The sequence below is a fragment of the Solanum tuberosum genome, unplaced genomic scaffold, assembly GCF_000226075.1.
Source record: "Solanum tuberosum cultivar DM 1-3 516 R44 unplaced genomic scaffold, SolTub_3.0 scf00020, whole genome shotgun sequence".
NCBI classification, from domain to species: Eukaryota; Viridiplantae; Streptophyta; class Magnoliopsida; order Solanales; family Solanaceae; genus Solanum; species Solanum tuberosum.
Genome location: NW_006238946.1, coordinates 1,541,398 through 1,556,265, shown reverse-complemented (window position 1 = coordinate 1,556,265; position 14,868 = coordinate 1,541,398). Strand labels below are relative to the sequence as shown.

Below are 14,868 nucleotides of genomic sequence, written 5' to 3'. Positions count from 1 at the left end.
GGTGGGTGGGGGGGGGGGGAGATCAATTGAAAACATACCTTTGGAGGTTTGAAAGGGTAATCAGGAGGAAAATGGATGGTGACTTGGAAAACACCACCAGCATAAGGGCTGTCATTTGGACCAATAATAGTTGCTTGCCAATGAAACATATCCTGAGCTACTGGACCTGAAAAATATTATAACAAATCTTCAAAACTATCTTCTACTTGAAACTATCTTTAAATTTGGAAGAATTCTTCAAATTACTAGTTGGCTTAATTGGTAAAGGTTGAGGGACTTGCATCTTTAATTCACAAATTCGAACCCTGTGCTAAGCAAACTGAGTCTTGTATATAAGTGGAGAAAGGTAGAGGGGCAGGTTCATCATCCCGAGTTTAATGAATTGGCCCAAAGATAAACTCCAGACGAATTTCTCGATCATAAAAAAATTACTACTGGTAATATTATGTGTACCTGCACTGCATGAAGTGGGAGGGTCTCTTTGCAAGTCTTTTAGCTCCTTAAGAATCCTCCTGGATGCCATTAATAGTTAAAGAAGAATGATAATGATAAGATTTTAAAAGTTGAGAGAAAAGATCAACTTGATGAAGATGTTGGTTTTATATATGAGTTGTAGATATCCTCATAAGTGGTGAAATGGAAGGGTATATATAAAGAAGCTAAGAGAAGAAAAAGAACTTTGTTAAGTGGTCACACATATTGACATTGTGGTATTAGATTCTGTAGCAGAAAACAATGTACTCTACAACTTTAAAAAAGAAGGATAGATGATTTTTAGCCTAGTGAAAAAACACGAAAATATGATTCTTCAGCATAACTTTTTTAGGGTTTCCAAATTGAAAAGAATAATGTTTTCCTTAGTAGTTTCCACTTTCCTCATTCAGCATCATTATTATATATATTCCTATTTGATTCATCCATTTCTCAAAGAAATATTTTGGACGCCACTAGTTTTTACCTAGACTTTTATATGATTCTCAAATCAAGAAAATTGTAAGTGAAAAAATCAAACCTAATTAAGTACGTTCTTTTTTTTTTTGAACCCAGATAACCTACAGTCATTACAACCTCTGCAACAGTCTCTACCCTTCGGGTGAGCACTAGATAGACTCCCACTAGGTAATAGCCTGCAAACTACACAGGAATGAGTCCGTTTGAGTTATTGATGGATATTTACAAGATTTGTCCACTTATTGTTGGTTGGATGCTTAAAATCGTTAAATAAAATATACTCTAGATAAGAGATTTTAATTTGATATTCTTTTTAGAAAGGGAATGGGTGGGGGAGGCATAAATTTATTTAATGGACCGTATACATTATTCAAATACTGTGAGGCTACAGAATTTCACTCCATTTTTTTTTTGAGTGAATATACACCTTTCCTCCCCACCTTTCTGTACCATTTGCCTAATTTTGAAAAAAAAAAAAAAACCATACAAGTGCCTGAATCAATCAACTTTAGCTTTATCATTTGGCACTATTACAAGTTACAGGATTACAGCACCAATATATTCCACTGTTATTTGCTGTTACCAGATATATGATTTGCACTATATATACAGACAATTTAACATGTGATAGCAGATTAATGCTTACGGTAGAAAATTACTTGTAATTACTTTACGAGTTTTTTATTTGTATAGCAGTTTTTTCGCTGCCAATGCATAGAGAAGTTGTACTATTATCATATATTAGCAGAATCTCGTAATCCATTATAAAATATTTACTATTACAGTCACAGGATCGACACATTTTATTCTCGATTAAAATAAGAATTGTACTCGCCAGCTAAGAATCTAATCATACTGTATAATTTGGTATCTGGCAATCAAGTTGCCATGTTTGTAGAGTCAACATTCCCTATTTCATTTATATTATGAAATGAGAATATCATAGGATTATGGTCAACTAGTATTATGCAATGTATTTGTTGTCCATGACCATATTATATAGAAAGAACACCCCTAGTAGTGGATCACCTCGAATTAATCCTGGCATCTTATCTTTTTAGATTTTTTCAACTTCACTAACTTATATTCCTTTTCCCTTCTAACATAGAAAAAAAAGAAAATCAAATGAAAGGCAGAAGGGTAGCTTCATGATCAGGCCAAGAAAATAAACATTCAAACGATAAAAAATCAAGGAAGCAACTGAAAGATTTACGTAGAAGCAACAGCAGAATGATACTTGAAAGAAGGTAGTAATATATTTGAATGCAATATCTAAAAAGAAACGTTTAATATGTTCAGAGAAATATGTTGTCAACATTGCCGGGAAAATTTCCTTTGTTTTCTAACTGGATCTTTAGGTCATTAATACATAAAGAAAATCAGAACAGGGAGGGCACAATACAGTGGCCTACCACAAGGTGCTGTGACTAAACAATTAGAGATCACAGCATTACAGAAAACCAAGCCACCTGACAATTCAAGAGATCACTAGTAATTTTAACTGAGACATACAACATAGACCTCCTCCTACTTCCTCCGAGACGAATGACAAAGGAATACGAGAGAGAGGTTACAAGGAGAAGTGTGACCAGTAATAACATTGGACCTACTGTTGATCACAAAATAGAACATGCCTTTTGGGACTTCCCCTTCTTTTTCTTCTGCTTGGGTGGCTGGAGCACGACCTTGATAGCGGCATCAAAGACTGCTTTCACGTTCTGCAGCAAGGACATTTCACCCACACACTTAACAAGATGTATCTAAAAAGTTACTTCAGTACAAAAAACAAGATGCTCCACAGAAAACATACCTGCTGTGTTTTTGAACTACATTCAATGTAAGCAGGTGCACCAATTGTTTTCCTCAGCTCCTCACCCTAAAAGTTGAAACAGTGCTGAGTCAAAATAATAGAAAAAAAAGAAGCAAGGTATAATAAAATCCAGCAAAGCATCAAAATGAGGAAGAGTAGGTGATCCTTACCTGAGCAGTGGTAATTGGCACAGCACCAGGATGGTCTATGAAGAATTGCTTATCATCCCGAAGATCTGCATCCAAAACAGGTAGAAAGTAGGATAATTAGGCTTTGAGATGATGCTTGAAAATCGTCAGCAGAAAAAAGAGAAACAAAAAACTGAAACACAGGTTAGACACAACACAAGGTATATCATACCAGTTCAAGCTTGCCCAGTATAGTGGGCAGAGATTGCACTACTCCACACAAGGTGGTGGTTGCATTCAGATTCAAATTCAACTGCCAGGCTCCTCCTTGATTTAACTTTTATCTTTTAAAAGAGGGATTAATTCCTATATATTAATTAAGCATTGCAATGATACCTATAGGAAGAGTTAATTCTTTCAACCCAATCATAAACGAATACATTGAGCAAAAGCAACAAGATTACCCACATCTACACAAACCATTCACCAGCTCCACGAGATAGAAATCCCACCATTCTCTTTGTTTTCTCTTCAGCAGTTAAAGTAAATTTTCTATCAATTACTAAGAACACTTAGATCAATCAATCAACTACACCTTAATCCCACATTTGTTGGGATCGGGCTATATGAACCCATTTAGATCTATTCCACTCAATTTAGGCTCACTCAGAACTATAGGTTTCAAAGTTCACTTAACCAAGCAAGTTAGGTCATATGTGCTGAAACATCCTTAAATTTCCATGGTCTTTTCCCTCAGACTTAGTTCTTTTTACCACTCAGAATTAAAGAACCAATAGAAAAGCTTGAAGAGACCAACTTGATCATCATCATATGTGATATATGAAACAAAATAAGATCAGATCATACTTAACGGAATTCTCACCAAGTTTTGTTCCAACAAGCACTATTGGAACACCAGGGGCATAATGCTTCAATTCAGGAATCCACTGGAAATATATAAACAAAACAAGCTTAATATAGGAAATAGAAAACTCATCAATGCAATCGAAACAGAATGAGAAGCTCACCTTCTTGGCAACGTTTTCATAGCTGGCTTTACTAATGAGAGAGAATGCCAAAATGAAAACATCAGCTCCACGGTAACTCAGAGGTCTTAACCTATTGTAATCCTCCTGTCCTGCAATCCATATAAAACTCATCAGGCTCAATAAAATGTGGACACAGAACTTTTAACATTAGATATATGTTATCAAATCAGAAGCTCAGCAGCAAATGAAAATGGTGTCTGAAATAGTTACCAGCAGTATCCCACAACCCTAGATTGACAGTACTCCCATTGACGACCACATTTGCACTGAAATTGTCGAACACGGTGGGCACATAATCCTGTAAAACATTTCAATTAATAAGAGGAAAACAATTGATGCCAAGTCTTAAAGAACATGACCAAAAACCTTCTCACAGTAAACAAAACATATGAAATCCTCGAAATGATAACACCACAACTTTCTCCAAATCCACAATGATGTAAATGCAGCAAAGAGGAAAAATTAATTTAATGATCTAAAAAACATCAATTTAACGTAAGAGAGGATTATAATCCTTGGTTTTCTCACATTTAGCACTAATTATCACAGCTAGATTGAAAAGGGCATGTAATAACTTTGCAATAATGGAATAAACTCAGCATATAATTACATAGGTGGCGCAAAGCAAGCAAATTTTGAGAACTAAGAAACTTTCTCCAAGAGAACAAAGCAGATGCAATTTTTATCACCTAATAAATTCATAATAAGACATAAATTATGCATAGGTTAAACGGGGGTCTGAAGCAAACAAATTTGTGAACCTATAAATTTCTCCAAGATACCTTCTTTATAACCCCATATAGATCTTGAATAACGAAAGAACGAAATCCCACAAGCTTACAAATAAACAAACAACAATTAAGTCCCAATGCTCCACTTGGGCTCGTTTCAATTCCATTACTCAATAGTTGAAAAAAGAAACAAGAGGCACCAATTTCTTTTACAATGAACACCGTAAAAATATATATGCTGTTTTCGATCAATCAAGTATTAAATCAAGAACCACATCAACGAAAAAAGATGCAGAAGGGAAGAAACTGGGTAAAGAAAAAATACAAACCGTGGGGAACGTATTGCTGGTGTAAGAAATCAAGAGACACGTCTTTCCAACGGCACCATCGCCGACGGTAACACATTTGATAAACCTTGAAGCACTCATTTTTCCGGGCTATTCAGAAAACCAACAACAACCCTCCTCTTTTCAGATCTTCTAGAGAAGACCTGATCCCAGAATTTTTTTTTAAAAAAAATGATTAAAATGTGGTATCTTGGAGCTTCTTGTTTCCTTTTCTTCTAACCTCTCCAATTACTTTCAGAGTCGTTTCTTCAGAATGGCATGAAAACCCAGCAGAGAAGAAAACCGAGACATGCCAATGGTGTTATCTTTGTTCTCTTGGTGAAACCCTAACCCTAATTCTACGAAAGGGAAAATTCAGAGAGAATTGTAGAAGAGGGGAAAGGGAGTAAGGTGAATGAAAATGAGAATAGGAGAAATGGTAAAGAGAAAATGAGGAGAAATTTGGGGATCCCAGATCTAGAAAGAGAAAGTTTAAGGTAGAGAGAGAAAGGATGAAAATAAATGGGTGTTCATCTCTGTATTTTTTTCTTCTTCGTTAGTATTATAAGTAACCCTTTGTTTTAGCCGGGAAATAATGCCGTTGAAGTGTTCATTCAATTATGTTTCTTTTTGTGGCTATTATTTTCGCTTATTCAAATTGAATTGTTTTTTAAATGTCTTGACCATTAAACTTAGCTTTATATTCAAATTAAAAGTGGATTTGAGCATCTCCTGATTATATGCAGAGATAAATTTGATATCATTACTGTAATATCGAAATTCAATTGTATAATCAAATACAAATTTACTAATAATATTTTCTATTGTATATTTATAAATTGTACTATTAATTGTATTTTCTTACAACCTTATGTCCACCATGATAAATGAGAAAATATTTACCAATTATGAACACAATAATTGTCATTTTCAATTCTTAAATGAAGGCAACTAAAATATTCTTGTTGTAAGTAAAAGAAAATAGTCAAAATACTTTGTGTCTAATCTTGCCTAGGGGCCATATTCATGTTCACTTTTGCCCATTTAAATTTTCAAATTAAGGTTCGCTCTCACTTTAAACAAAAATCTGGACTTTTTTTGTTTCTTAATTCTTACATTCCTCCAAAGAGAAAGATACAATTCTTGGCTTTTTTTTATATATAATTTTTCGTCTGACGTATTGTATTAAAGTCTAACTAATCTGACTTTGCATCGGATAGAGCCCCATTTGGGTAGCGCTATCGTTTTCTAACAAAAAAAACTTCATACACAAGACTCAAAATCAAGACTTTCAATTAAGAGAATTTCAACTTCATCCTTCTCGTTTTTTTATTGCGAAAGGTGCCACAATATCTTTTCTAAAAACAAAAGTAATGGTGAGAGTGTTGTAATTAATTCCCACCAACTAGTTAGTGCCTTGTATGAAAGTAAAGTACCTGAAATTCCAAATAACCCTTAAAACATTATAAAATTGATTTGCGCTACCTAATCATAGTACTGCTACAAATTGGAGCTTAGTGGGTAGCATTTCAATGAAAGATGTGCACCTACCCTTTTCTTTTCCTCACATGCCATTCTTCCATTGAAAATCGAAAATAAAGTAATAGTATTATATATATATGTATTTTAAAAGTTGGCTATAAAATGACAGAGCTTTAAATACAAGTGTGACCACCGCAATAATATAAAAATTTGATACTACAAGTAGGTGTCCTTAATTTTATCGTTTTTTGTTAGGTACAAACTTTTTTAGAATGAAAATTTGGTGCAACAACTACATCCATGTTCTCGTGGATTTGTTTGCTTAATTTAGTGGCCAAATTCCAGCTGTTTTAAAGTGGGGTTACGTGACAGGTGGATCTTGGTTCACAAGAATTCCCAACATAGAGCTATTAATTGAAAAGAATGAGTCACTAAATTCAAGTCAAGTCAGTTATCATGAATATTAGTAGTTCAATTGATTGACTATCTGAATTTTCACTTTTCTGGAGAAAGTTTGATTCCCCCATTGTAATCTCCTTTCCATATCCCCTTCCCCTCCCAATTTATTTATTTTTTAAAAGAAGTCAAGTCAGTTGTCTAATTGAAGTGGCCAAAATAGCAAATTCCTGCACTAACAATTTTATTTCCATGTGTCCAGCTGACTGACCCCCTTCCTCTATAAGTAGCTGTATGAGCAATTATACAAGTACATGAGGTTTTATCACATTTGTGGAATAAACAGTTAAAGAAGATGCATCAGCAAGTATATTAGTTGAAGAGACAACTCATCCATTATGAATATTATTAGCAGATAATGGGTCTCCACTGTTAGGCTACAAGTATAAAGAAGATTTGACAGCGGAAAAATACACACAGAAATGCTGTATACAAATATTTGAAAGCTCAACATAATATTACACTAACCAAAGGGTAAGAACTAGCAAAAAGACATCTTGTATTCCATGGAGGGCATAAGCATACCTCCAAGCGGAAACAGAATTGCCTATAACCTTAACCAACCTTTTCAGAGTATGATAAGGGTTTTAGCAGATCCTCAGAACTTGTATTTTTGTCGAACAATTACTTCTATGTTACAACCACGTTGATTAAGATTTGGAAAATGCACGTAGTGTTTCATCGAGGGCCTTCTGGTCATAATCACCGGTAAAGACACAGTTACCAAGTGAACCATTTAGAAGGATAAGTCTTAGCTTGCCATCTGCCACTTTTTTATCAACCTGACATCCAAAACAACAGAATCAATGGTTGAAGCAATGACTTCTAGCTATATTAGGAGCTCAAAAAATTATGGACTCTTACAGCCATGATAGACTTGAACATCTCCACAGTCATAATTTCTGGAGGTGAAGTTGGCAGCTTTGCCTGTTCTAAGATCTTCTGCACCCGCTGTACCAGTGAGTCATCAATCCAACCAAGCCGACGTGACATGTCAACAGCCATGACCTGAAAAAACATTGTACCAAGTTTATGCATCACGTATACTAATATGAATTTATCCCTCTTTATTTTCTTATGTTTTCTCCTTTCACGTTTCTCTGAAGAGCTGTCCAGTAGGGGGAAGAGAACACTTGGATAGGAGGTGATGCAAGTATGAAACCTATACCGTGCCAGCAGCAACTGCTTCTCCATGAAGCCACTGTCCATAGCCAACGCCAGTCTCAACTGCCTGCAAATAATAGCTCTTCTACTGAGAGGACATTATCTCAGAAAATGACTTTAACAAGCCTATGTAACATTCAATATTTTTCTTAAGATGCAATTTGACTGTTACACCATCAACAAAAGCACTCTTTTTCAGACAAGGAAGTAGAGACTTCCAAACAAGCATCAAATCCCTTGAACATTATAAGATGAAGAGAAATAGAACAACAATTGAAACTTAAGAACTTCGCATAAAGTTGTAATGACAAAATTATCTAGTTTCCCTTAACTATGACAGTCTTTTTTTTTTTTGAAACTGGTAACTTCTTAACTATGACAGTCTTCACAGGCAAACAAACTATTAAATGATGAGACACCATGAGATGGTCATGTAAAATATCAGCAACAGGAATGCACAACAACTGTCAAACGCTTACATGACCAAAGGTATGACCCAAGTTCAAAGTTGCCCTCACTCCGCTTTCCTTCTCATCTTGAGAAACAACCTCTGCTTTGTTTTCACAGGAACGCTTAATAGCATAGGTAAATGCAGTGGGGTCCCTGGAAAAGGATAACCATTTTCAGTAACATGTGAAATCGCATCAGATAGCCAGGTTACATTAATCTTAGCAAGTATGAAAACTTCAGGTTATGATATGAATGATTCAGTTCAAGTCATACAAACATTGCTGTATATACTTGTGACACCAGCTTGATCTTTAGAATGACAGTTACGACTTATCCAGAAAAGGTTATGATACTTCAAATTGAAGCCCAATATAAAGGTCAAAAGACTTGACAAACTCCTAAAAATGGGTGGGGGGTGGGAGTGGGGATGGGGAGGACACATAACTCCTCCACTTGGATTCCCCTATTTCTCATCAAAGTGTTCTTACATTCTTAATGGGCCATAGAAGATGGTAGAAAAGTTGTACTTTGTGCCTATGTAAGTCTCTTTCTAGAGATGAAAGCTGGACAAACTAAAAGTTGGCAATTCAACTACTCAATGACATACAAATGATTACGATTGTTTACCTTGCTAATAATAATGGCATATTCTGTTCTTGCCACTCGAAAAACTCAGCATCTCTAATGAGTCCATATTTTATCACCTCTGCGAGGCCAGATGCTAATTCTCTATCTGGTAAAGTATTCAGGGTATCCGTGTCTATAAGCACACATTGTGGCTGGTAGAATGCTCCAATCATATTTTTACCAAGTGGATGGTTTATTCCAGTTTTGCCTCCAACTGAAGAATCTACCTAAAGACAGTGGGCCAAAGAACATGATACAAAAGTTAGTATCACTAGATAGAAGAATCTATACTCATCAAACTAGATAAGATAATGCACATTCCAAGTCACATGTAATTTATTATAGAAAAGAGAAAAACTCATAGAACCTGTGCCATAACAGTGGTAGGGATCTGAATAAAATTAACTCCACGAAGGTAGGAAGCGGCGGCATATCCACACATGTCACCTATAACTCCACCACCAAGAGCGACAAATGTACAACGACGATCCAGCCTTGATTCAATGGCTTTATCAAAGACTTTCATAAGAGTTTCCTGAAATAGCATATTGACAATGTCACATAAACCTTAAAGATGAAATGTTTCCCTTGAAACTCGTATTCGTAAAACCCAAAGCTGCTTACCATGTTTTTAAATTGCTCACCATCTGGCAAAATGACACTTTCTACGGTAACATTAGGGTTTCCATCTGTCAAAGTGCTTATAGTTTTATCAAGATATAGAGGGGCAACTGTAGTGTTAGTAACTACAAGGACTCTCTTCCCATGAATATGCCTGCATATAAGATGGCAGGAAATTTAACATGGAAATTCACAAGAAGTCGCAAACAAATATAAAGACAAACAGACAAACACATAAAATAAAATAAGTTAAAATAAAACTGGAAACAACTCCAAGTTAGGCCAAATATGTTATCATGATAGATCAAATTTGTTTCTTAATTTCCTTTGAACAAGTAAAAACAACCAACCAACAAGCAAATGAAACCAAGACTCTGAGATTTTAATATTTCTTTCTGAAACCTTATAGTTCAATATCCACATAAATCAGCAAATGAAACCATAACCTTGAGAGAAATATCTTGTATTAGTGCTGACCAACCCGGACTAGCACAATCAAAACTTACTTGGTCCTCCCAACTAGCTTGGCCCTCTTTTATAGCAAAGTGGGGCTCACCGTGACTGGCAACAGTAACATTCGTTCACCTAACGGCCTTTTTATTTTGTTGTTTTCTGTGTCCATTTATACTTGGTCATTTTTTGCTACAGAAAATAAAATCTATTGATGTAAAGACATCCTAGGATTTACTGTTTGGATGTCACTAAGTTGATTTGAATACATCTCATGTTGCAAAGTGGCAGATTAACTAATTTTGACTCGCTTTCAAACTGTACCAGCTTGAAATGGACTATGTTTTCATGGAGATCATTGTTTCAAATAGAGGTGGTTTGTGTAGAAATTGTTAATGTTCATTTATATCATCATAAAAATAACACTTCTTTGAGTGCACTGTTACCTGCTTTTACAAACAAAAAGACTATTAATAAGTCAATCCAACCCATCATTTATAACTTCTTTTTTGATAGGTAACCCATCCTTTATAACTAGCATCCGATGTAAACTTCACCAATCTCTGCTCACGTTTTGTAACATACTTGCACAATATGATGAAAGGTTTACAGGAAAAATATTCATGAGTTTGATAACACTACCAGTATATTGTGAAAATACATCTAATTGATAACTCTATTAAGACGTAGCTAAAATTCCATTGGAACCAAACTATAGGAACAGAAAATGAAGAACCTTTAGGTGGTACTGAACTCATTGCCCAACAAGTAGGCCCTCCTCTCCCTGCTTTATTTGTAAGCTGTTGCTGCATGTGCCAGGAAGTACGAAAAGGAAGGTGATCAGTTACTGTCACACTGTAAAGTGGCCTCACAGTTTTGGGCGGTAATTCTCTTTGTTCGACATCAATGAAGTGCATTCATAAACAGTGCAGGAGGCTATGGCAAGTAGAAGGACTAGGGATTTGGGGAAAGCATAATGGAACACTAGTCCACTATGCCATTTTGGTTTATATGAAATGAAATGAATGGGAAGATGTTTTGAAGCAACAAGAGAAGCTTAAATAACACTGTTTCTATAATTTATACTTTAGTGTGAAGAAAGAATTTTTGTATAGATGGTTGTATAGGCTTAATAGGAAATCAAGATTAGCCTACATTTCCACTTCGTACTTGATTTTTCCTCTGTAATCTTGGTCAACTAATGAAAGGATATTTCACTTATCAAAAAAGAAAGTCCTACACACTCAACCACTACCACCAAAAGAGAACTTCTCTCTTCACAGCCCATGAAAACTAAAAGATTTTGGCACTACTAAAAGCATAAGACATGAGAATTGAGGCAGGCATATGATTCTACCCTCTATACCACCTACAATGTCATGAAAATGATAATTGATAACGTCTAAAGGACCTGTTATTTTGCCTTTAAAAACAATCAAATATCCATATCCTGCACTCTATCCCAATTCGCCAGGTGTATTTTTTCCCTGCAGATGTTAAGAGTGCTTCTTTCCCCACACAGACTTTTCAGGGAAAGACTTCCAAGTTCCTAATTTCACTTAACATCAATTAATGAAAGGATATTTCACTTATCAAAAAAAGAAAGTCCGACACACTCAACCACTACCACCAAAAGAGAACTTCCCTCTATACAGCCTATGAAAACTGAAAGATATTGGCAGTGATGAGCTAACACCTAAAAGCGTAAGACATGGGGCATATTATGGAACATTGGAATTGAGGCAGACATATGATTCTACCCTCTATACTACCAGAATGATAATTGAGAATGTCATATAAACATGTCATTTTGCCTTTAGAAACAATCAGCTAGTCGTAGCCCGCACTCTATTCCAGTTTGCTGGGTATATTTTTTATTTTCCTTCAGATGCTAAGAGTTCTTCCTTCCCCACACGGGCTTTTCAGAGAAAGACATCCAAGTTCCTAATTTCACTTAACATCATCTAGTATTCAATTAGAAGTAGCTCTATTCTCTCTGTCAGTCAAACTAATACTAAAGAATGCAAAAGTTTTCCTTTCATTATTAAAAACAAACGCCTATGAATAAAATCTAAGCAATTTGATGAAATTCAAGCAGTAGATAGCACAAGTAAGTCACCTTTGTAGGAGGTCAGGTTGATCAAGAAGTCCAGCCCCAATATAAATCGGGTAGCTCCGATTCCCCAGATCCACTTCAACAACTGTAGGAGCCTGTGAACTCGCTTTACTGGACGACTGATCCATCACCTTCGTCGCATAAGTTGCCAATACCTTCAATCGTGTGGTGGCTTTCAACTTCAGCCCACACCTGGAAGAAGGTGAAGAGACAGAAGCAGGGAAACGCACGTGGATGTCACGTGGAATTGCTCTGGATTGGTGGGCCGAATTGGTGAAAGATAAAGCCTGTTTTGGGCAGAAAGACGACGCCATGAAAGTTGGTGTGGCGGAGGGAAGGGGAAAAATTGTGGCGTCGACGATTTGTGGATGGCTGGTTAGGTAGTTATGGGACTTTCATTTCATAGTGCTATAAGATTAAAAAAGATTGTTTAGGTGAGAATAGCGATGGAGGGCGGGGTAGGTGGAAATTTGGAAAATGCTTTTTCTGGTACAAGTTTTTTGAGTCCCTACTTTTTTTATTTTGACTGTAATACAAAAGTGCACAAATTGTACTTTTATAACTACCTTTAAATTTTGGGGTCTAAAAATTCATTTGGTCAAAAAATTTGGCCAGAATGGTAAAATAATATATTTCACACTATGTTATTTTATTTTATTTTAATATTTTTATTCTTTTAATTTTAATATCTTTTAATTATAAAATAGAAAAAAGATCAGTTTATTTTAAAATTAAAAAAATATTATAAACTTTTTAAATTTCTAGCCAAATTTTCTGGCCATTTAGCATTACCCATTTGAGAAAATGACAAATTTATTCTCAATTTGTGATTTAAAATTGATATACTTTTATTACAAAAATAATTCACATATATTCTTATTGTTATAAAAATGGCTCATGACAAACTTCAAATCTCTGTAAACTATCAAATCCTAACTTTAGAACTCAAGTTAAAACTTAAAAGTTACAAATTATTTAAAGTATAGCCATTCGCATATTTTTCTTATCACAATCAAGAAGGGTTACAAATTATTTAAAGTTTAGCCATTCTCATGTTTTTCCCATCACAATCAAGAAGATTTCATAGTTTATTTAGAAGCAACTACCTAATATTGTATGCCTGTATTGACTAATATAAGTTCTTACACTGTTCAACTTCTTTACACCATTAAATTTTATTGATTTATCATACTAACATGTAGATTCATATTTAATAAACGTAATGAAGTAGTTTAAAATAAAATAGTGATGTGCTATTGTTGATTTAATTGAACTAATGCTATTTAATTTATATACTGACTATAACGAGCGTAGTTGCACACACTTCGACTATAATTATTAGATTGATTTGATTAGAAAAAAGACAGTTTATATATTAGACACCACTTGTATTGAAATAAAAAAATTATTTTATACAATATTGCATTATCTAATAATAGAGTATTCTCCTTTACCCAGAAAGAAAGAAAAAAAGTCTAAAAGTCTTCCTCCTAAAAATGATACAGTACCTTTTTTTTTTCTTTCTATAAGGAGTACCTATTACTTCTTATGGATGATATAATATGAGGGTTAATGTATTTAATTTTCTGTGAGAATTTAAGTCTTTTGCATTTTGTATCCTAATGTATAGTATAGTATATTCTTTTTTGTAATTTATATCATATTTTATTATCTTTAATAATTTACACCATAGTTTTTTTATTTCCTTGCAAACATAATTTGCAATTTATTAAATTGAAAATCAGGCTATACTTCTATTATTATTGTTTTAGAAAAATCAAACAATTCTTTGACCACCGAGAAAATGGCAAAAATGACCACTTATAATAGAGATAGGTTCAAAATACTAGTCTATTGAAGTTACATTTGAACAGTTTTGCAACGTGTTTCATCTATTTTGTCTATTTTGGGGTTGGTGTAATTTTTATTTATTATTATTAAGAATTATAGTTTATATATAACTGAATAGTGTTTTATGATACAACAAGGGTTGGGGCGGAGTGGTTCCCTTTATTCTTAATCAAGGGTTTCAATGTAAGTTTGACTTGGATACATAGTTATTTTTGTTAGGAAGACTTTACCTAATGTGGGACTTGCAAATTTGAATTTAGTCGGGCTCCAATATGGGTATCGAATATCGCGTGGAAAGCCAAAAAAAGATTCAAATTTAATCGGGTTCCAATGCGGGTACCGAACACTGGGTGGAAAATCAAAATAAAATTCAAATTTAGGGTGTGTTTGGTATGAAGGAAAATGTTTTCCATTGGAAAACTATAAAATGTTTTCCTAGAAAACAAGTAGATTTTTGACTTATTTTCTCATGTTTAATTGTTGAGTAAAAAATATTTTTTGGTAAAGATTTTTAGTGTTTGGTTTTTGAATGAAAAATGTTTTTGAGAAATATATTTTATTTTTACTAGAGTAGAAAATTATTTTTGAAATTGTTTTTTTTAAAAAAACAAACTTAAATTTATTTTGGGTTGGAGGGAGGGGGGGTGGGGGGGTCG

The 14,868-nt window shown here is 34.4% G+C and overlaps 3 protein-coding genes across 3 annotated transcripts in view; all 3 read right to left on the bottom strand.

The window, feature by feature from the left end:
* LOC102599431 (ubiquitin-conjugating enzyme E2 10-like) overlaps window positions 1-780 on the bottom strand; it is a 2,183-nt gene extending 1,403 nt beyond the window's left edge. Inside the window, exons 1-2 of the mRNA XM_006340703.2 lie at window positions 454-780; window positions 39-166 (exon numbers count right to left, since the gene is read on the bottom strand). Of these exons, the coding sequence (XP_006340765.1) occupies window positions 39-166; window positions 454-523 (198 nt within the window). The 5' untranslated portion in view covers window positions 524-780. The remainder of the gene's footprint in view (window positions 1-38; window positions 167-453) is intronic.
* A 1,437-nt stretch (window positions 781-2,217) lies between these two features.
* Window positions 2,218-5,553, bottom strand: LOC102599108 (rac-like GTP-binding protein RHO1). The gene is made up of 7 exons (XM_006340702.2): window positions 4,999-5,553; window positions 4,149-4,236; window positions 3,918-4,027; window positions 3,773-3,836; window positions 2,932-2,996; window positions 2,762-2,827; window positions 2,218-2,669 (listed from the first exon to the last, which is right to left on the bottom strand). The coding sequence occupies exons 1-7, from the start codon at window positions 5,095-5,097 to the stop codon at window positions 2,568-2,570; spliced, it is 594 nt and encodes a 197-aa protein (XP_006340764.1). The 5' UTR covers window positions 5,098-5,553; the 3' UTR covers window positions 2,218-2,567.
* Window positions 5,554-7,245: 1,692 nt separating this feature from the next.
* Window positions 7,246-12,879, bottom strand: LOC102598775 (3-dehydroquinate synthase, chloroplastic). Its single transcript, XM_006340701.2, has 8 exons — window positions 12,365-12,879; window positions 9,799-9,949; window positions 9,542-9,709; window positions 9,175-9,401; window positions 8,577-8,700; window positions 8,102-8,164; window positions 7,798-7,941; window positions 7,246-7,715 (listed from the first exon to the last, which is right to left on the bottom strand). The coding sequence occupies exons 1-8, from the start codon at window positions 12,673-12,675 to the stop codon at window positions 7,584-7,586; spliced, it is 1,320 nt and encodes a 439-aa protein (XP_006340763.1). The 5' UTR covers window positions 12,676-12,879; the 3' UTR covers window positions 7,246-7,583.
* Window positions 12,880-14,868: the final 1,989 nt, after the last annotated feature.